This window comes from Haemaphysalis longicornis, unplaced genomic scaffold, assembly GCF_048455015.1.
Source record: "Haemaphysalis longicornis isolate Haplotype H1 unplaced genomic scaffold, Haemaphysalis longicornis Haplotype H1 scaffold_4, whole genome shotgun sequence".
In the NCBI taxonomy this organism is placed as follows: domain Eukaryota; kingdom Metazoa; phylum Arthropoda; class Arachnida; order Ixodida; family Ixodidae; genus Haemaphysalis; species Haemaphysalis longicornis.
The window spans coordinates 55320267-55342360 of NW_027526361.1; the positions used below are offsets into that span (position 1 = coordinate 55320267).

Genomic DNA, 22094 nt, shown 5'->3' on the forward strand with positions numbered 1-22094 from the left:
ATCTGGGTGGGCGTATTTGTTGTGCCGTACAACGGAGTTGCAAAATAAATTTGAAGGGTAGAAAAAATTTGCGCTTCGAAGGCACGACAATTAGGATGGACAGGATACGCGCAGACTCGCAACTAGCTTTATTGGAAAAAAAAAAAAAAAACGAACATGACTACTATATACCATCTATTGCACATGCGCGCAAAGCAGCTAGTTTTATCTCTTTTTTTTTTCCCTTATCAATACACCATACTGTTCAAAAATTCAAGCCCTCTTCCGTACAACGTAACAGAAGGCTGCTGGCTCACATAGTTTCCATGGCTTAGTTATTCGTAAAAACCATAAAAACTGTTTTCGAAAAACCATGGCACACAATTTATTCGTAAAAACCACGGAAATTTGTGAGCGAGCCTTCTGTTACGTTGTACGGAAGTGAGTTTTGATTTTTGAACAGGATGGTGCATTGGTAAGGAAAAAAGAAAAGCGATAAAACTGTCTGCTTTCTGCGCATGTGCAATAGATGGTATATAGTCATACTCGTTTTTTCAATAAAGCCAGTTGTGAGCGTGCGCTCGTCTTGTCCAATCCTTATTGTCTTGTCTTTGACGCGCAGTTTTTCTACCCTTGAAATGCAGTACCAACTAGCCACACAACACGCTGCAATGGAAAACAAAGTTTGCTTTGCGGAATGTGTGTTCGGATTAGGTAAGTAAGCATGAAGTAGTGCTTGTGTTGAACGTGCGTTCATGGACAAAGCTTGCTACGTGAACTCGAGGTTACGTATCTTTAGATTTATTTTTCAGTGGGGTATCTTTTTCGGTGATTTTTTTCTCAAGCGTCTAGGTATCACATATCACATGGCAATCAGTTTCCGTTTCACAGCTCTTAGTGCACGTTTTGGCTGCGTGTTCCAGTCGAGGCCATTCTTACAGCCATATGTGTTTCTTCTGGGGCTGTGCGTCGGTTAAAAATTTCAACCCGAATAATTGGCTGGCTTTAACAGGTTATTTGATAGATTAATCAGTTGCATGGGTTTAAGAAGAAAAGCGATAAAAAATAATATTTTAGGTATAGTCATGAGGTATAATAACAAAAAAAATATCAATATGCACATCGTCCCGTTCGGATACATTCCAGATAAGATAAGCAGATCTTCCTCATGGCGCTTACGCGGGCAAAACGCGTGTCCCTTCGTTCGTCATTCGCACTATTTCTAGAATCAGGATCATCAGCCTGGCCGTGATTGCAGGAAGCGCCGAATTATAGTGGTTGATTACGCCAGAGTTACTTTATACAACGGTAAAATGGTGCGCGTGACTTCTCGTCGTTTTTTGTGCCGTGTATAGTGTTTTTATTAAGGGTATCATTTTCACGTCTGTCTTAACTATCACTTTGAGGTTTTAATCACTATCACCTGTGATCTTACTTGCATTGTTTTCTGTTGCGGTGTACGACACGTTATTTGAACACGAATATGACCCTCGACACTCTTGCCTACAATTTTAACACATGACACTCTTGTTTCATTTTTTCACACGATTTGAACTGGTTAAGCGGTGAAAAAGTTTAGTCGCGACTACACCGTTAATCGGAAGGTTAATTGATCAATCGCCCACCCCTAGTTTCTTCGTGAAAGAAGGCCTACCTCGCCAACGTGCGGGAACGTAAACGTTTCTCATTAAGCCAATATGCCACTCAGACGTAAGCAATAGCAATTAATCAACCCGGGAAATAATAAACTGTTTGGGCACATTCTTTTTGGCGTGCCAGAATCGACGACATTTTAAGCCTCAATCTGCACAGTTACCCGACAAACTTCTCCTGTTTCACTCACAATTGCGCCTGTACATTCCACAGATCCAGAAGCTCATTACTTACCACCAGGCAACAAAATAAATGAGGGATAGCTAACAAGATTAACAAGGCCTACCGCATCCTGCCATTAGTAGAAATTAAGCTTAGGCGACCTCAAAATAAGCCTCGTAAAACGTATCGCACAGCACTTGCAAGTGGTTTCGTGCTAGGCGTGGGGCTCGAGGCTAATCTCCAGCCGTTTATCAAAGCCGGTAGTTAAATTATCTCGCGCGCACGAAGAAAGAGCAATAAAAAAGAAAAGAGCGCACTTTGAGACGCCCAGCCTCGCCTGGCAGAATGGAAACCTACGTAGCAGCGTCAGTATTCAATTACCCTCGAAAGAGCCGGGGCGAACTCGGGCGAGGCTGTAATCTTCATGCTGGTCGAACGGCTCGAGGCACGAGTGGGCGGGTTTAATGCCCTCGTTCTTCTCTCGCAGCGACTGCACGGGTAGAATGTTTTTATGCGAGAAAGTTTAAAAACAACTTGATCGTGCAAGACGGGAAGATCTTAATAGAGCGTCTGCTGGACGGGGGCTCTTGGTACTTGTTCTGTCTTTCACATTGACGAATAATAATATCGCAAGTTTTAGGGCATCAAATTTGTACATTTTTATTATTGTTTCATGGAAGTGCACGACGGTGTGGAACAATAAAAGATTTGTATGCAGAAAGTTTTTAACTTCGTTTGCAGGGAATAGGGGCAAATTTTTTTCTTCTCTCTTTCGGAATTGTTTCCACTAATAAGAAGTGGCAAAGCTTTAGAAAGGAAATGCCTGTGATATGTTATATGCTTCTATGCTTCACCTAAAAGCTGTGCATAAAAGTATTCGTATAGAGTTTTGAGACAATGTGAGGTGGTTCTGTATCGTATTTTATTAATTAAGCGGCAGGTGAATGGAGCGGTGTCATTCACGCAAGCATCTTCGCATTTTACGATGAGCACCGTGCTAATATGACAAAAGCGGGAACCTCATATTTCCACGTACAATATTCTAGATGTGAAAAAATAGTAGTCACTATACTTAATTTCTGCTTGCTCACCCGCCGCGGTGGCTCAGTGGCTATGGCGTTGTGCTGCTGCACCGAAGGACGCGGATTCGATTCCCGGCCGCCGCGGCCGCTTTTCTGATAGAGGCGAAAAACGATGACGACCGTGTGTTCGAGATTTCGGCGCACGTTAAAGGCCCCCAGGTGGTCAAAATTAATCCGGAGCCCTCCACTACGGCGCGCCTCATCGCCTGTGTAGTGTCGGCGCGTTAAACCCCACAATGAATCAAATAAATAATTTCTGTTTGCTTGTGGTTTATGTATGGCTGTTCGACAGGTATGGTGTTGTATGACGACCGGGGTGTATGACGCTTGACTGGCGGTCGATAAGGCTTCCGTGCCCGGACTCATCACGTACGATTTCTCAAGCAGCTTACGTCGGCCTCAACAATGGCCAGTTAACCTGATTTGCAGGCCTGCCCTTCGGCAAAGTGCTGGATCGCTTTATGGCGTGCCTCAAATCATTCCCCCTTGACTTTGAAACTTTCCCAGGAACCCATTCCTAGCATTATTTTTCTATGAACGTCACAGCTCAGGAATGTGCATGTTGCCGGTGGCGATCGATTAGAAGCTTGCGAGTTAACAGACTGAAAAAGAAGCTAGAAACTTATTGTTTGTGTCCGTGTACTTTCTCTCTAGAACGTTTGCGCCCGAAAAAAAAAAAAAACACACTGCACGGCCTGATGGAGGGCTCTCAGCTACGCTGATTCTAGTACTAAGGGCGTTGTTATTGAGAAAGGTCTTCGTTATCGTTAATAACTTTTTCCGTCTAAGTGAAGGAGGCGTGCAAGGCCAGTGCGTGCGAGCCACAAGTAGAGCTGTCCGAAGACTGACCTTCCTAACGGGAAACTAAAAATGACGTCACTGTGTGATTGAACTCTTCCATTTGAAAATTAAGGAAACACTGCAGAAAAAATACTGCTGGGTGAGAAGTATGTATGCACTTTATATATCAGCAAAATGACGCGAAATTTTATTTTCCCCCGTCTTGAATAAGTTAGAGCTGGGATCGATAACGGCCTCATTTTGCTTCGGCATACCACCAAAGCATCGCTAAAAGCGCTATAGACATGGCTTAACAAAATAACTTCGGCTATGCAAGCATAAATTCTTACTCAATCTGTTCTGAGACCCTCTAAATGTAATTGGGGCAGTGGCGCCATGAACACATGCAGAAAATATGTGCGACACTGATGTCAATTTTAAAGCAGCAATGAAAAATATTTTCTGTCCAGTTTTGTAACAAATACCCGCTATCTCTTCAAATATTTCGTGAGCTTTGCTCCCCCCCCCCCCCCCCCTCAATGTCCTCATGTCCACCTGCATGTCTCTTTTAAAGCAGCAATCGAAAATATTTTCTGTGCAGTCTTGTAATAAATACCCACTATCTGCTGAAATTTTTCGTGAGCTTTGCTCAGAATTCACGTCCACATGTCCGGCTGCCTGTCTGCCCTAGAAAATTTTCAATTAAAAAAAAAGTCTTAAAGAGTTCAACGCCGGAACTCGGTTTATGTGTAGCATGTACGCGTGTACATCGTGTACGCGTATACAGCGTGTACTTTTGCGTGCGTGGTACCGAAATGAGAGGGGGGGGGGCTGTTATGAGCTAGGAGAACAGCACTTGAATCCTACGCCTACCATGAGTCCATAGCATCCAACGAGCGTAGAGGCCTTCCTATATAGCTTCTCCCGTCGAAAGCTCGGTACATGCGCTAACGTCCAGCCATTACAGCGGTGGCGCGTTTGCTATGTGGGGGGAAAGGGGGGGGGGGGGGGGGGGGGAGTTGGGGGAAATGCGGAGCCCCGTGTGAACTTAGCGGAGCACTTCGCCGCACTCTTTCGCCGGTAGCGCGGTCTAAGCAAAGTGCGTGCCTCAATTTCAGTCATGGCGTACGCTATTTAGCCGTATACTTATTGGGAAGCAAATGTTCGTCCATTGGCATAATGAATTTCTCTTTTCGACGTAGTGCGCAGCAAAACAACTGGGGACGTGAGAATGTTTTTTTTTTTTTTTCATCAGCACAAGGATATATTCTCGTACAACACGATTTACATTGTTTCTCTAAAGACATCCTCAGAAGTGCCGTTTCAAAATAACAAAAAACCCGCCACGGTGGCTCAGTGGCTAAGGCGTTGCGCTGCTGAGCACAAGGTCGCGGGTTCGATTCCCGGCCGTGGCGGCCGCTTTTCTGATGGAGGCGAAAAGCAGAAACGCCCGTGTGTACGACATTTCGGCGCACGTTAAAGATCCCCAGGTGGTCAAAATTAATCCGGAGCCCTCCACGACGGCGCGCCTCATCGCCTGCGTTGCGTCGGCGCGTTAAACCCTACAATCAATCAAATCAATCAAAATAATAAAAACGAACTAAATTATTTTTGATGCGGATTCACTCGTCATAACTTTGGTTGGTCACATGGTGGACAACCGAATTGACAGGTTACTTACCCTAAACAATACCTAATGCGCTTACACCTTTGTCCTCAGGCAAAACTCAGGTGAAGGAACAAAAAAAAAACTATTGCATATTTAATACGGCGCTACACAGCCACCGTGTAAACTATGTACTTCGCTTCATATGCATTTATATCTGTAGAAACTGGCGCACCAGGCAGCACTGCAGGAAATCACCCAGGGAGGCTGGGAGGAAATTCAGCAGTCTCATAGTATTGTGATTATTTTTTTACCGTGGTGATGATGATGTCACGAGGCCACACAGGAAAAGTACACCGGGGAAAAAATGAAGGTGAAATGCATATTTTGCGTGGCGGATAAATTTTTATTAGAAAAACGGGGATTCGGGGGGGGGGGGGAGGGGGGGGGGCAAACAGCGATCTTCGGGGCACGCAAAGTTCAATGATATCGGATTCAAAAAGGAATAGAGGAATAGAAGGAGTAGCCACAAGGTTTTACATCCAGCAGATTTCGCCAACACATTTTTGAACGACACTTGCTGTTTCCCATGCGACATCTGCGACACAGCGTGGTTTCAACACGTCCTCTGGGCTTCGTGACGAAGGAGGCTCACAGGCTTGTGCTGGATTAAGAATTCCGCAAAATAGTCCCTTTCAAATCCTTGTTGAAGGAGCATTGAAAAACGGGAATGGGTCTCCGTCTCTCTCAAGTAAAGCTAAATAAAAAGAGCCGTGGAACAGGGAAAAATTAGATTTTCGTTGCTTCCATTCTCGGCTGTATTTTATCGTTATTTTCTGTCAGTTTTGCCTGTCCCGCGGTAAGCTGAAAATCATTATGACCATGACCACGTCATTGCCAACATAGAGTATCGCTTCAACTGAGTAAAAAGCTGGTCAGTATGTAATCACCATTTGATGTGCTCAAGTACTGACCGGTCCATGCTGGTCAATATTAGTTTCTCGGAAAAAAAAAACTGTGGTGGATCCCTCTGTCATAGGAAACGGTAAAACACGAAAGTGAAATGTGCAGTGAAATCTGCAGCTGAGCATGATTTGCGGGTCGGCGGCTGTGTTGTGGGTGTGCGTGGCGAGCGACGTCCTGCTGGCGGGTCGCTTCGGCAAAGGTGTACTGGCGTCATTTCCGTGACGGATATGACATCAGTGAAATATTGGCGTATCCCGGCATAAAACACTTTCGTGTTAAAATATAAAACCCGAAAACGATCGAACAACCCTAAGTATAACGTACCCTTAGAACTAAAGGTTGCTTCCCCGCAAGAAAACCTTGTGTGCAGGGGTGCACCCTTTACAGGCCGCTTGCTTCGTTGTACTGGCGTCATTTCCGTGACGGTTATTACGTTAGTGAAATCTTGGTATATTCTGAAATAAAACACTTTCGTGTTGAAAAAAGTTTCTTTTATTGATTTATCGATCGGTCGATTGACTGAGTGATTGATTACGATCGCCTTACGATCGCGACTAACACGTAGAAATTTGTTAAACCTAAGTCCTTTAAACGAAAATGTCTCTTAAAGTGGAACGTGGCTTGTAGGTAATTTAGTTGCGTAAAAAGCTAAGACCTCTCTGCAAATTTTACTCCTGGTTCCACCAGGGTGTCGTCTAAAGATCTGACTTAAATTTTGTTTGCGCAATCGCTCGCGGCAACTGGTCAAACGTTCATCTATAGAACAGTGGACCTATAATTGCATCGCTGCTGCGTCGACGATCCGGTCGCGACGCCAAGCTGACGAGCTCCCTGATTAAACGGTGGCACGTGTCAATACTTTGTGGCCCCACGCACTGGTGTCGGATCGATCGGGGCCCCTGATTAGGACGCTGGCTGCGAATTGGCTTTTTGGTTGCAGATTCTGACGCTTCGGTCGTCGTATGCCGCAGGGTGGGGCTGGAACTGCTGAGGAGAAGTGGGAAACTGTATGATGTGTCCACCCGATAAGGTCGGCCTCAACCGCACGTGGAGTTCATCCTCACCGCGAGGGCTGAGGCTTAGGTGCACGAAAAAAATTCACGCATCTCCATGAAGTGAATCATGACGAGTGGGCGAAGCACTGGGGATCGTTCTTACCGTAAATCCCCCGTTGCATTGCCCACTCGCGCATGTAAATGAGTGACAACGCGTGTGTACAGTATATGCAATTCCAATCCCATCCCATCCAATCCAATCCGATGCAATCCAATCTAATCCATTTCAATCCAATCCGATCCAATCCAAATCCAATCCAATCCTATCTAATTCAATCTAAATCCAATCCAATCCAATCCAATCCAATCCAATGCTCCTGGCGCATGCGGGACACTGTACACGGATTCCAAGGGACAAGCCACGGACACAGCGAGGTCTTTAGATGCTTCGCACCTAAAAGGGTCAGCTAGTGGGGTCGGAGGTTGTCTCGACCACAACCTCAGCCGACGTGCCTGAGGTTGAATGAGGTTGGAGCTGAGGAAAATGTGATCTCAACAATTAACCTGTTAACTATTCCACGTTGACACTTTCCGCTTCTTTTTGGTTTGTACCGTGGCTGGCGAAATTGAGCACGCCTCCCAAAAAAACCGCATCGCAACGTGTGTCACAATATTCGTAATAGTTAGCCGCCATAATTTAGCTGTCCACTTCATAATTTATAATCACGAATCCTAGAATGCCATATGCGTATTTATATTTTCTGTCTGTATGCTGCTTTCGTATAGCTCTCGTTTTAAATTGGAAATTCCTTCACTGGTTGAACAGTGCTGTCGACAGCCGTTTTCGAAAGTAACAGGATGACGCAAGTCTTTAACGACAGAAGCAGTAAAAACAATTAGTTTGTGTCGCTGACCGCTTTATTAAAGATGTGAAAACCAACGAGCAGGCAATTTTAGCCCGCAAAAATCGCCCGTCAGCTATATATTGTCACCGCAACCATAAGAGCTGCGCTCGGATGACTGACCTTGCTGTTCAGGCGATAGCCTCCCCTTAAAACTAATCTCCATCTTAAAACTGCCTTTCACGTTGCTTTTTTATAAACATGAAAAAGAAACAGCCTATATGGTGCCAGTGGGTTTTTCTGTTGTCACTAATACAGACCTTCTTTTTCTCTTTCGGGGCTTGCAAGTGGCTCTCGTCGTGTTTTCAGCAAAGGCTTTCGTGGCCGCTCTATGTCCGCGCGGCATATTTTGTAACGTATAAAGCTATTTTTTTTACTTATTTCATCTTAACAAAAGCAGCCATTCTTTTTAAAGCCCCATTCTTCGCAAGACCTTTAATTTTCCGATGCATAGACGGCTTCGGCGCCTGGGTCAACGGGCAGCGCCTTGCAACATGACTTGCGCAAGTGCGGTTCAAACAAATAAACGAAAAGAACCTAGCATTAGTTCAACCTTTTCGACATGTTCGCTTAGGTGTATATAAAAGATCTTGTTCTTAACCAACGTTAGAGGCCAATTAATGATGCTGGAGGTGCAGTGACGCCACGCTTCGCGCCAGCGGTTTCGCGGCGGATGCGCAATTTCACCTTTTGACCGCAGACACACCCTGGGGCGACACACGAGGTCGCGGGTTCTATTCCCGACCGCGGCGGCCGCTTTTCTAGTGGAGGTGAAAAGCAAAAACGGACCCGCCGCGGTGGCTCAGTGGCTAAGGCGTTGCGCTGCTGAGCACGAGGTCGCGGGTTCGATTCCCGGCCGCGGCGGCCGCTTTTCTGATGGAGGCGAAAAGCAAAAACGCCCGTGTGTACGAGATTTCGGCGCACGATAAAGATCCCCAGGTGGTCAAAATTAATCCGGAGCCCTCCACTACGGCGCGTCTCATCGCCTGCGTTGCGTCGGCGTGTTAAAACCCCACAATCAGAATCAGAAAAGCAAAAACGCCTGTGTGTACGAGATTTCGGCGCACGTTAAAGATCCCCAGGTGGTCAAAATTAGTCCGGCGCCCTACACTACGGCGCGCCTCCTCGCCTGCGTTGCGTCGGCGCGTTAAACCCTACAATCAATTGACACAGCCCTCGAAGCGCATCGCGTGATTCGCCGGGTCCGCTGTCGGCGCTGCGCACAAGGACCCATTTTCAGTCGTTCTGCTCAGCACGAGCGACGGCTGCCGCCGCGGTTGCGCCCGATCAGCTGATCGGCAGCCGAGCACCTCCACAGCCTCCCATGCATGTGCCGCTGGGTGGACTCGGGCTACGTGACTCGTCTCGCGCCCGGCGATGAGGAACGGTGCGTTCGCCATGAATGAACGCCGCATTAGCCGGGCCTCCTTTTGTGAGCGTTTCACGGGACCAAACTGCTTTGAGCCGTGGTCGGGAGTACAGCTACATCAAAGTTTAACCAAGCGAAACGAAGGCTCAATCAGACTAAGCCAAGCTTTTGCTTTGCATGTCCAAGGTTAGCTGAGCTAAGCTAAGCGTTTTTTTTTGTCTTGGATGATTGGTAGCCTTCGCTAACCCTCGTTTTAACAAAATCGCCTTTTTTTCTCAAAAACTACCTTTGTTAAAAATGTTTTGTGGTACCAAATGCAGGGCAGAGAGAGTAAACAATCACCACGTTAAACGAAGAACGGCTTTCAACGAGCTTCCTGCCTCGATGAATTCAGTATTACGAAGCTTCTGTCTACGTGTGTGGACCCTCGACGCCGTCGCCAACTTCTCGTATACCACAGCCTTGTAGAGCGACAGCTCTCCTACGCTGCCTCTTTCAAGGTCATTCATCGCGTCGCAATGACCTTCAACCTCCGGCGCACAAGGTGCGCGTTTTTTTTTGTTGTCGCTTCGCTTGCTCTAAGCTTCACTGCTGAGGTACCACGTGACTAGATGAGGGGGAAACGGCTGGTTCGCCTTAGTGCCGAGTGGTTTGTGGTACGGCGCAAGCGAATTATGTGACTGGGCAAAGGTGTAATGACTGATATATGAGAACGCTGCACTGACTGAGTTTACAGGAACGAAGAGAAACGCACAATGCAAGCACACGAAAACGCTGCATTGCCGGCCGCTTTGCCGGCGCTTGGTCCCTCAGTCTCGTCATCGATAGCGTGCAGGCTGGGCTGTCTGCGTGTGCGTTCGCGCAAGCGAAATGATGAATCCAATCATCCATTAGATATAGCTAGACTACAGGCTGCATATCTGAAGCAGAGGCCAACTTTCACAAAACGCCGGGAGCATAGCCTTTGCTCTCGCTCGTGGTAACAAGGTTTTTAATGAGTTAAACTTGAGCCATTTTTTTTCTGTGCACGCATCTAGCCACTAGCGCCAAAATTGAGACAAAAAAATTTACTGCCCGTGGAAACGTAAGAGTCCCGTATACTCGGCCTACAATGTTTTTAGACTTTTAGTTTAAAGGTAAACTTTACGACTCCAAAAGCGTGGACCCCCACGGTTTGGTCAGTAGCTTTTATAGTTCTTGCTTACGGCTCCAGTTATTTGCGGCAATAAATTTAATAAGTTACTGCTCGAGTCCAAGGAAAACACACGCTTATTCCACAGACAGGGTCTCCACTTCACATGCATGAGATGCCTTTCATTTTTCCAGGTCTCCCTGCCTCGATATTTAAGAAGCACAGTTACGTTTTGGGGCCTGCTGTTGGGATAACTGTATGAAATAAAAATTCAATTGCTTTAGTGATAACTTTTAGAAAACTTGTAACGTATTAAACATATATACATACAGGAGAGCCCACTTATAATGAACTCGATCGTCACGCTGAATTCGTTCGTTATATCCGCCGTTCGTAATAAGTGTAATACGCCTTCTCTGCATTAGACAACGCGACGCGCATACGGCAGGTGCACTGATGCGGCCGCGGATGTCACTTGCACGGCGTTGGCTGCTGCAGTAAAGCTCCTCAAAAACGTTTAGCGCTCGCCCGCCAGAACAAAACTATCGGACCAAACAAACAAAATATCGCCAGAACAAAATATCGGACCAAACAAAGCCACACGTGCGGAAAAATAGCTCATAATGTGGGCGAATATTGTGTTATGAATCGTTATTTGTACCGCTTCTAAAAGATGCCATCAAATAAAAGCTGCGATGATAGTGCGAAGGCTGCGGAACTGCCAACCTTGGTGCGAGTAGTGCCAACTCCGAAAATAGCGCAGCGATGACCGAAAAGCACAGAATACGTCACGCTTCGCTTCGCTGCGGCTTCATGCGGAGGTTCAGCTATCTTTTTTTCCCCTTTCCTACCCTTCCTTCCCCCAGGCCACGCTGGAGAATTACGCGCGAGTGAACAGTAATGGAGAGTGCGGAAACATAAGCCTGGCTAATTTAGCGGCCTCAGCTTTCTTTCCTCCGTGTCTTGTCTTGCCCCGGGCTGGAGGTGAGGGGGAGTCGATTCGCGCTTCTCAGGTGTTGCCACCGTTCCAACATCAAGTTTCTGTGCACCTCACCTATCATCTTTCCTGTCTCGCGTCCCTCCTCTTGACATGCTCCCTGCGTACGCAATAGGAGAGAGAGAGGGGGGGGGGGGTCGGACACCTGAAATTCCCAATGGCGACGTCCTTTTTTTGATACGAAAGTGTTTTATCCCCGGACGCACAAAGATTTCAATGACGTCATATCCGTCACGGAAATGACGCCAGTTCAACGAAGCAAGCAGCCTGTAAAGGGTGCACCCCTGCACACACAGTCTTCTTGCGGAGAAGCAACTTTTAGTACTAAAGAGTACGTTATACTTATGGTTATTTGTTTTCGGGTTTTATATTTTACCATGAAAGTGCTTTATGCCGGGATACACGATTTCACTGACGTCATATCCGTCACGGAAATGACGCCAGTACCCCTTTGCCGAAGCGACCCGCCAGCCGGACATCGCTCGCCAAGCACACCCACAAGACAGCCGTGGATTTCGCTGAACATTTCATTTTCGTGTTTTACCGATTCCTATGACAGGAATCAACTACAGTTTTTTTTTACATTTTCGTTCACTGGTGTTTTCTTTTGGTAGCTGTTATCAGCTCTGTTAATTTAGGGAACACTGAAGTAAACATTGCGGGATTACTAGCGCAAATTGTAGGCTGGAGACTCTAGGCCATGTTTCGACCACTCTCGCTGCGTTTACGCGACTTTATTCAGTAGACAAATCAATTCGAAAATGCTGTCCTCCTCTCCGCATCCTCTTGCCGATTTCCTATGACGTTTCGTATGACACCAAAACGAGATGGAATGGCTTGACTACTGCACGGCTTGCCGACCCTCCGACAGAATCAGTCGGCCCAGCATTTAGTCGGCCGGCGGCCGGCGGATCGTCGCAATTCGTTCGCTCAGTTGACTTTGTTAATTTGTAGACTGTATGAAGCTCTAAGTCCAAGTCGCTCCACACAAGCTTGCACATGCGACGCTTCGCGGACTGGTACGCTAGTAGAAAAATCTAAGCTCAATAGAAGGCGGGAGAAGAGTCAGCGAAGCTAATATAGGTACTAAGGAAATAAAATAAACCGAAACTTTTATCGTACAGCGTAAAACCAGGGTGCGAGCACTTTTTGCGCTGGGAGAACTAACTCGGCAGTCAGCAGCACGGCCACACACCTGCCAACGCTTTTCCGCCTAAGGATCGCTAGACGGGCGATATTGGGGGAATTTGGGGGACGCTTACTGCACGAGCGCCATTCAGGAAATAGTCATCTAAACTGCCTTAAATGCTAAAACTAAATGAAAATGTAAACTGGCTATGCATTATATACTTTATATTTCCGACCCTGGCAGCGCTGGCTTATGGCCGAGGGATTCCACTTCCGGCCACCGAAGCGTGCGGGCGTGTAATCATGAGCTCCGTCGGAGCGGCGTTTGCGGCCCAGTCTCGTCGCGGAAACATGAACGCTGAAGCCCAAGATTACTCCGTTGTCCTGCCTCCTTTGCCAACCGGGCCTGTTGTTTCTAACACTATTTTTCTGCATGGAGACGTAAAGACTCGACCGTACCGAGTTGGAGACTTTCGAGACGCGTTAGCGCAAGGCGCCGTACTCGCCGATGTCACTGCCATCGGCACTGACCAGATGAATCATATCTGGGCAGTCACCTTTGCGAGAGAAGAAGGAAAGAAGAAAGTGCTCGCGAAGAAAGAAATCACCGTCAAAGGCCACAGGTGCTTGGTAATTGACCCGTGACGGGAAGACGTCCACGCCAAGCTTCACTGGGCTATTCACGATGTTCCGGACGACCAGATAAAGGAAGCGTTCGCGTCGTGCGAAAGTGGGGTTGAAGTGACGAAAGAAAAGTGGCGTGCAACAGGGAGTGAGAACTTCAGCTTCATGACACTTATCGTTGTGCTCAGGCTGAAAGGTGGAGTTGCAAGGGACGATTTGCCGCACCAGCTGCGTATCGGAACCGAGCTATCTCTCGTCGCTGTGCCGGGAAGACCACCGCTATGCCGTCGGTGTCAACAGACTGGGCCCATTCGGAGGGAGTGTCGCGTCCCCAAGTGCAACGCCTGCCAGCGTTTCGGGCATGATGGCGCCGATTGCGTGAAAACGTATGCGGCGGCCACCGGAACCGGAGGAACAGAAGAGCGTTGGAAGCACATAATGGACGAGGTGGAGGTGGAGGAGGTGGTCGAAGGCCTGTATGGGGAGCATACACCGACCCCGGCCGACACGCCAGCCGGAAAAGAGGACATTGACGGAGGTAGTGCCACTGAGGAGATGACGGGCAAGGAAGAAACAGCAGCCGCCCAGGTGTCACAGAAAAACGCAGAAAAACGAAATCAGGGAAAAACGCGCAGGAAAACGAAATCAGGGAAATACAGTACAAAAAATGTTACGGCCAAAAAAGAAACGATTGAGCTGGCGTTCGTCGAGCATTACACTGAGCGGTTAGACAGGCACATTCCAGTGAACGATAGCTTTGCTGATGAATTTTTACGCCTATGCCCAAGTTAGAACCGGAGCTTTGTGAAATAATGGAAGCACCAACTAGTGCGTGGGAATTAGAAAACGCAATAGATTATCTGAACATCTGTAAGTCACCCGGGCCAGGCGGGTTAAACGCGGAATTTCACAAGGCTTTCAAAAGGGATGTTGCGGTCTCTTTATGTGAAGTATTGGTGGAGACTTACAAACTACGTGTTCTCCCGCAGTCGTTTAAGGAGACGCATATCGTCTTGATACCGAAGTGTGAGGATGCAGTAAAGCTGCGGTCTGTAAAGGCGTATAGGCCAATTAGTCTAGCCAACGTCTACTACAAAATTTGCATGAAAATCTTCGGTAGACGGTTGCAAAACGTAATTCAGTTTTTGGTAGGAACGCATCAAACTTGCAGTATTAAGCATCGCACGATAAGTACTAATGTGCACGTCGCTAGGAGTGTGTTGGAGTGTTGTGATGCCTTCTCGGATCGTGTGGCGATGGTGCAACTCAATCAGGCTTTTTACCGGGTGTCCCATGACGTGCTTTTCAGAATCTTAGGATACACGTATGTTGGGTCTGTTATCTCGGACAGTGTAAAGATGGCGTATGCCGGATGTAGGGCGAGCGTAATTGTTAACAAGAATTGAAGTGAAGGTATAAATGTTGGTTGTCCGGTCAGGCAATGTTGTCCGTTATCGCCAGCCGTTTTGTTCAAAAATAATCAAGCATGATGAAATACGGAGGTTTGTATTACAGAACACTGAAGTAAAACTGCTCGCATACGCAGATGATATAGTTGTTTTCTGTCGCGATCAAAAGAGCATCAGCGAAGCTTTTGTGAAAAATTTGGGGCTGCAAATAACTTGGATGAATGTTCGGGATTTTGGCATAGGAACTGGGGCTCAACCCCTCCTGTTTTTGAATGCATACAATGGACCACGGTACCAACAAAATATCTGGTGGTGCCGCTGGACCATTATAGGGATAGCGGGGATGATTGGAGTAACGAGACCGAAAAGTTGAGGGACAAACAAGAAACTGGCAAGGGCGAAACTTTTCTATGTTTGCCCGTGCCACCATCTGCAACCTTTTTTTTGTTAGCCAAAGCGTGGTACGTAGCACAAGTTTTGTGTATGTCAGATCATCATCATCATCACCACCACCACCACCACATCCAGCCCATCTACGCCCACTGCAGGGCAAAGGCCTCTTCCACAATTCTCCATATATCCCGGTCCTGTGCTAACTGCGACCAATTTATCCCCGAAAACATATGCAATGTCACATGCAAATGTCCAAAAAATCCACAGAGTATTTGCTGCCATTACCTGGTCTTCCAGCTGGGAAAAAAACCAGTCGCTCTAATATATTTCGGCAAGTCAGAAAGGGAGGACTTGCTCTTCGTAATTTATCTTTACGACAAGGTGTCGCAAGGTTTTGTTTTGTGCGGGATCAAAAAAAGACGCCTTCGTTCGCACTGTGATTTAACTGCGATTGAAAAATGGGCTACTTGACTTTGTTGTGTCCTCAAGTGACATTGTTGGCAGGGGGGTTAAAGGATATTTGCGAGAAGTGGCTCTGTCTATTGAATTTTTGAAAATAAGGTTTTCTTTTGACTACCTGTGTAGTGTTTCCAGGCAGCGCCCGCACAAATATTTAGTGGATATGTGTTTACTGGTGCCACTGTATAGTTCCTTATACTGTACAGGCACTGGTACTGACGTTTTAAGGAGGGTGAAAAGTATGCCGGTGAAACCTGCAATTAAGTCCTTTTTTTTTTTCAGACTACACAGCGAAACTCTTTCCGTCGTAAGTACGTGGTTAGCAGAAAGAAAATTTTGTGCCGTGGATAACATACTGCAGTTTGTGCAATAAGCCGGAAACTATTAATCATGTCTTTATCGACCGTTGGGACGCAGTGTTTCGCCGGAGCATCTTTCGATGTACGTTAAAGAAAGACTGACCCACAACACCGCACGGCATTCGGTCCTTAGGGTGAAAAATGAGAGAGGTGTGCCGTACGATTTTAATGTAGTCCTCAGTCTTCATAGTTTATGGAGGAGGAGAATGGCAGTGAGGAATGCGGACAAAAATGCCCGGCCTGTCAGGAAAAACTTCATCGAAAGCGTACAGCGTATACGGGAAGTGTTTCGTGCAGAGGATGAACCCCCTGAGTGGTTGCCGGTGCTTGACGATTTGTTGCGTCTTAGAAAGTTTTAAAGCCATTGAGTCAGCCAAGTAGGGTTGACGGATCTCAACAATATGAGAGAATGTGCGATGTACTGTAAAAATGTCGAAGCAGGTAATAAACAAAAAAAAAGGGAGGGTGGAGGGGGGCGGGCTTATGGTCGGGTGGTCTGAAGCCCTAGGCTTGTTGCTTTGCCATTCGCGAGTTCGAATGCCCGATAGTGCGTGTTTCTTTCTCTTTTTTTGGGGGGGGGAGTTGATTTAATTTTCTTTGGGCAATGTTTTCTATACTGAATTCACCATTTTTGCTCTGTAACGTTCATTGCTCCACGAGCGAGTTCGTAGAAAGCGTGAAGACTGACACTGACGCGCTGGCGAGTTTTCGCTGGCGTGGTGTTGCCATAAGCACCGACTGCTTGCGGGCACAGCCGCGAATCAGCCGACTCTTGGCCTGGTGCGACCACGCCCCTTATAAAGAACAGGCACGGGCCACGTAAGCTGCAATGGTGGAGTAAAAGCACATCGCATTTCAGCGTCTGTGGTGACGCGGAGGGTGTCCCACTGCGTACGCCTAGTGTTTGGTTAGAATTCCAAGCCGTGCTGTTAGGCTTATCAGACGCATTTTACAGCTGAAAACATGGAAGAAAGGCGGTATGCCTACTACTGAGATATCGAGAATGCCCATCCAACGATAACGTCAGATGCCAAGCATGTTGTTTCACAGAATCGAAACCGGAACTGGTTTGAATTGTAATCTTGGACATCGTCCTAACACGTAGCACCTTGTATTGACGTCACTGCTTTAGTTGGTGCGGCCGCCGCAACAAACCACGCATGGTAGTTTTTCTTCTTTCGGGCTTCATAAAATCAAGATCGCCTTATCGACCGGACAACGATGAGAAGTGTGTTTGTTTGAGCCGGTCTACGCAGTGCAAGTAAAAACAGGAGCTTGGCAAATTCACTTCAGTGTCCCTTTAAACCTCTGGGACAATGTTCTGTTTGTGACCAAGCTGTTCTTGAAAACTGCATCATGTTTTCTGGATCTTAGTTCTGCTAGCCTAAAGCATCCACCAACCATGTGTCCGGTTTTAGTTTTTATCTCGCAATGAGTGAGGCGTTGCGCTACATCTCTGACCGGTATAAGCGGAGACGGCGTGTTTTAACGAGCAGACAAATTTGTCTTTTGCAACGCTATATCACGTGTGTTCATGAGCCGTGCCTTAACTGCATCTTCGCGCCGGTTCGTCTGGCGTAACAGGCTAGTTCGATCGTGTGGACCATGTATATCCGAACTAATCTCATTACTTCGTGGCCTGCACTGTAATAAATCCTGCTGAGCCGTGTTTCGTGGCGTTCGCGCGAGTTCCTCACCTCAGTATTGTACAGTTAAGACGGCCCTTATCGTCTGGTGCGAAAACGTCCCTAAGTGGTAGAGACACTAAGCCCGGGTGTCTGCAAAGACCCCGCCAGGCCGGCGCGTAATGAACAGAGTGCCCTATCGATCTCCCATTTTCTGCTCACTGAAGATCCAGCGGGAGCTCATTGCACGACTTCAAAGCAAGCGTTTGAAGCTACCCGACGGCCTCGCTTTTCCTACACCTAATGATAAACGCTTCTAGCTGAGTGCTATCTTTGGGGATCCCCGATTTACCAGTCCTGCACGGTCCGCGGGCAGTCCGAGGACTGCCTTCAGACCGAAGTACCATAGGAATACATGGGAAAATCGAGCGCCGGATCGCGTCTCGGGCAGTCCGAGGACGATCCGGGACTGATAATCGAGGAGTCCCTTTATATACCACCCTGGCCGTAGGCCCTTCTTTGGGCGCTCTGGTTTAATTGCTCAGGTTCGGTGGAACGTAAATACGGCCTTTTTATCTTTCGCCGACCTGAAATGGGCTGGCCGTAGACTCGCTGACACTCCTGGAAAGCACGGGACATCGCCGTTGTACCACCGAACTTCCAGAACTGCTACACATGATATCACGGTGCCATTGTACATACTAACATACATCAGGTTGTAGGCGGTAGTGATGTATGTTTAACTCTCATTCTTTTAGGGGCGAAGCACCTTATGACCTCGCTTTGTCTGGAGCTTGGCGTCCATGTACAGAGTGTTGCGCATGGGTGAGGTGCGTTGGATTGGATTGGATTGGATTTGGATTGAATATGATTGAAATGGATTGGATTGGATTAAACTGAATTGCATTGGATTGGCATGGAATTGTATATACTGTACACACGCGTTGTCACTCATTTACATGGGCGAGTGGGCAATGCCACGGGTGATTTACGGTAAGAACGGTCCCCACTGCTTCGCCCACTCGTCATGATTAACTTCGTGTAGATGCGAGAATTTTTTTTAATCTAGGCAGGACGGAATGATGACGCCTATTCTGTAGTGCTCGTTGAGATCGAGGTGGTGCTCGCTAGTTCATCGGCATTCGCATCGAGGCGGTCAGTCACACTGACGCAGCTGCGGGCGGCTGCACCACACATGCTGTGTGTATGGTTTCCTCGCCAACTCTTTGAGAGTATGAGTTGTTAACAAGGCGTTTTCAGGGATAGAGTGTGCGACAAATGTGGGGCTATCGCATCATTGCCCGTAAAGGGTAGCCTACCGCCGTTCGCAACCCCCTTGTGCTATCAGGTGTCATCACCATCCACAAATTACTTAGTGGCACTTATAAACGGGCCATTTTCGAATACCCAAACCGATAACGTTGACGTATGTAGTCATAAGTTCAGGCACTGGCATATCGAGCCTCTACATCACGAACGTGGACCTATGAAATAAGTAAAGCTTGATGTCGGACTAGTTAGTGTAACATGCTTTTAGTTGGTTTAGCTAAACATGCTTTTAGTAACATGCAACATGCTTTGTGTACCATGCTTTTAATTTTAGTGTAACATTTTTAGTGTAACATGTATTTTGTGTAACATGCTTCTAGTTGGTGGTGTTTCAAAGTTTCAAAGTTTATTTTAAAAAAAATGCAATAATGTGCGATTACATAATGTAAGTATACAAGAGGAGGTCCCAAGGTAAGAAACCGTGGACGGGACCTCCTATGCTTCTACACCATAAAGAGCGAGCTTATAAAAAGACATAGTTGGAAGTTAGCAATCCATTAGCACGTAACGGTAAAAAGAAAATTAGTGGCGATACAGAAACACCTCAAAAGCACACAATAGCAAAGCATACATAAAATATGGCTCAACTGTACATACTGCACAGACCATATGAGAGCAAACCATTCAAGAAAAATAAAAAAATAAAGTACAAAAATTTTTTATTTGAAATAATTTATGCATGAGTACCTGCAAACAACAACAAAAAGAACGAGAGGCCAGAAGTGTTCTTCGCAACCAAAACCAGTAGTAGTGGCATAGCCTAATTCCTTATATTTCATTAAATGCATGCGTAAATACTTTTTAAAGAAGAACAGGGATTTAGAGTTTTTAAGGTCAATGCTTAAAGTGTTCCAAAAGCTTATTGCGGGAAATGCGATAGTTTGTTTTCCATAATTTGTTCGTACTCTGGGTAATAACATATTATTTTGAGACGCAAAACGTGTGTTATTAAGGGAACATGTCTAGTACAAGGTCATTATTTATTGCACGAAATAACATGATGGCAAGACTATATGCATATAATTTAGAAAAGAGAAGACTATTCAATTGAGAAAATAAAGGCGACGGCGGTGATAGACGGGGCGAGAAAGTAATGGTACGCATGACCTGTTTTTGGATCTTTTCTAACGGGCTAATGTGAACATTGTATGCGCCTCCCCACGATGAAATTCAATAGTTTAAGTGACTGTGGATGAATGCAAAATATAGACAAGTGAGAGTTCGAACGTTAAAGAAATGCCTTGCCCTTAGAAGTGCCCTTACTCCATAAGCAATTTTTTTGCAGTTAGGGACATCATGAAAATGGAATTTTAGGTGCGTGTCTATAATGATACCCAGGAAAGAAGCCTTTTCACGTAACGGAATCTGTTGAGAATTGATATTCAAGGATGAGATGGCGGGCAATTTCCTTTGAGGGGAATAGAAGGGTACGAAACAGGTTTTCGAGACGTTGATGGAAAGTTTATTTGCATGACACCACTTCTCGAGGGAGAAGAGGTCTGATTGTAAATTAGAGATAAGGGAATCGATATCCTGATGGTGTGATAAATAGTGGTGTCGTCGGCATAAAGTATACAAGTGGAATAGGAGAGGCACACAGAAAGATCATTTATGTAGGTTAAAAATAACAGGGGGCCTAGAATAGAACCTTGTGGAACACCCCTGTTTTTTATTACCCTAGCGGAATTGTGACTGTTGATGGAAACAATTTGATACCTATCTTGAAGAAAACTCTTTATTATAGTTAGACCTAAACCATTTATGCCATAATTTTCTAATTTTTTAAACAAAATGCTATGATCAATAGTGTCAAAAGCTTTCGAAAAATCTATTAAGACCGCTCCCGAGATGTTACCTTCATCGATGTAAGATTTAACCTTATCAAGTAGCAATGGCAATGTCAGTTGAGAAACCTTTTCGTAATCCAAATTGGTTGGAAGTGAGAATATTAAACTTGTTTAAATACCTAGACAACCTTACCTCTATCAGTTTTTCTAGAATCTTGTCGAAAAAAGAAAGAATGGAAACTGGCCTATAGTTGTCCGAGTTAGTAGGATCACCTTTTTTAAATACAGGAACAACGTTAGTCCCTTTTAGACGCTGTGAAAAAATTCCGGTCTTAAATACACAGTTAAAAATGTGGCTCAGTACCTGCGATATAAGTTTACTAATGATAACAACATTTTTGCCATGAATACCATCTAAGCAAGGGCCTGTTACTTTTAGTGTGTTAAGAATGGACTCAACTTTCTGCGGACATGTGTGGTTCAAGTAAAAAGATTGCAAACTGCGATTGAACGGCGGAGCGTAATGCCAAGCCGTGGCGATATGAACGTTATGGAAAAAATATTCGCAAAAGGCATTTGCGATTTCTGCGGGTTCGGTGATAACGGATAAATCCTTACGTAGAGTATTTACTCTGTCGGGTTGTTGGACCTTATTTAAAATTCATTAAGTATTTTCCATTTTTTCTTTACGTCATTGGAACATTCCTGAAGGCATTTTTAGTAATAGTTACGTTTAGCTCTTTTGAGTACAAGGGAAAGGATTTTCCCATAATTATTTAGGCGCATTTAAAGAAGTTAGTCATTAGAAGGTTGTCGTTTAGATTTTGTTATATAGGTTATCCTTCTTACGCAAGGAACGGAAGAGAGAAGTTGTAAGCCATGGTGCGCGCGGACTAGAGTATTTTCGATTGGACTGATCTATGGTAGTGCAGTTATTAACCGCACAATTAATGACAGTGCAAAACTGGTCTAAGGCAACTTCACGGTCGGAACAGTTGATGATAGGGGACCAGTCAGTGTTATAAATTAAGTCGAAGTATTTTTCGCGGTCAAAGAAAGACCTGAAGTTTGGTTTATTAATGTTTATGGGTCTAGTATTGAAGCACAAAAATACCGGGAAATGGTCTGTAATAAATGTCTCAATTGCACCAGCAGTGGAGGATGTGAAAAAATTTGACAGAATGTGATCAAGTAACGACTCAGAACCCCTATTACTACACCTCGAGGGAACAGAAATTAGCGATTGAAAACCGTAGCTAGAAAAACAACTCATGTACTCTGGACAAACAGAATTGGAGGTATCAAGAATGTTAACGTTAATGTTGCCCAAAATTATAACGTTTTTGTTTTCGAGAGAT

General features: G+C 45.9%; 1 protein-coding gene across 1 annotated transcript in view; it reads left to right on the plus strand.

The window, feature by feature from the left end:
- Nucleotides 1–554: 554 nt before the first annotated feature.
- The window catches only part of LOC144178723 (atrial natriuretic peptide receptor 1-like), a gene marked incomplete in the record, with an annotated part of 186817 nt that continues 165277 nt past the window's right edge, over nt 555–22094 (plus strand). Inside the window, 1 exon segment of the mRNA XM_077706794.1 lies at nt 555–693. Coding sequence (XP_077562920.1) covers nt 618–693 — 76 coding nt within the window.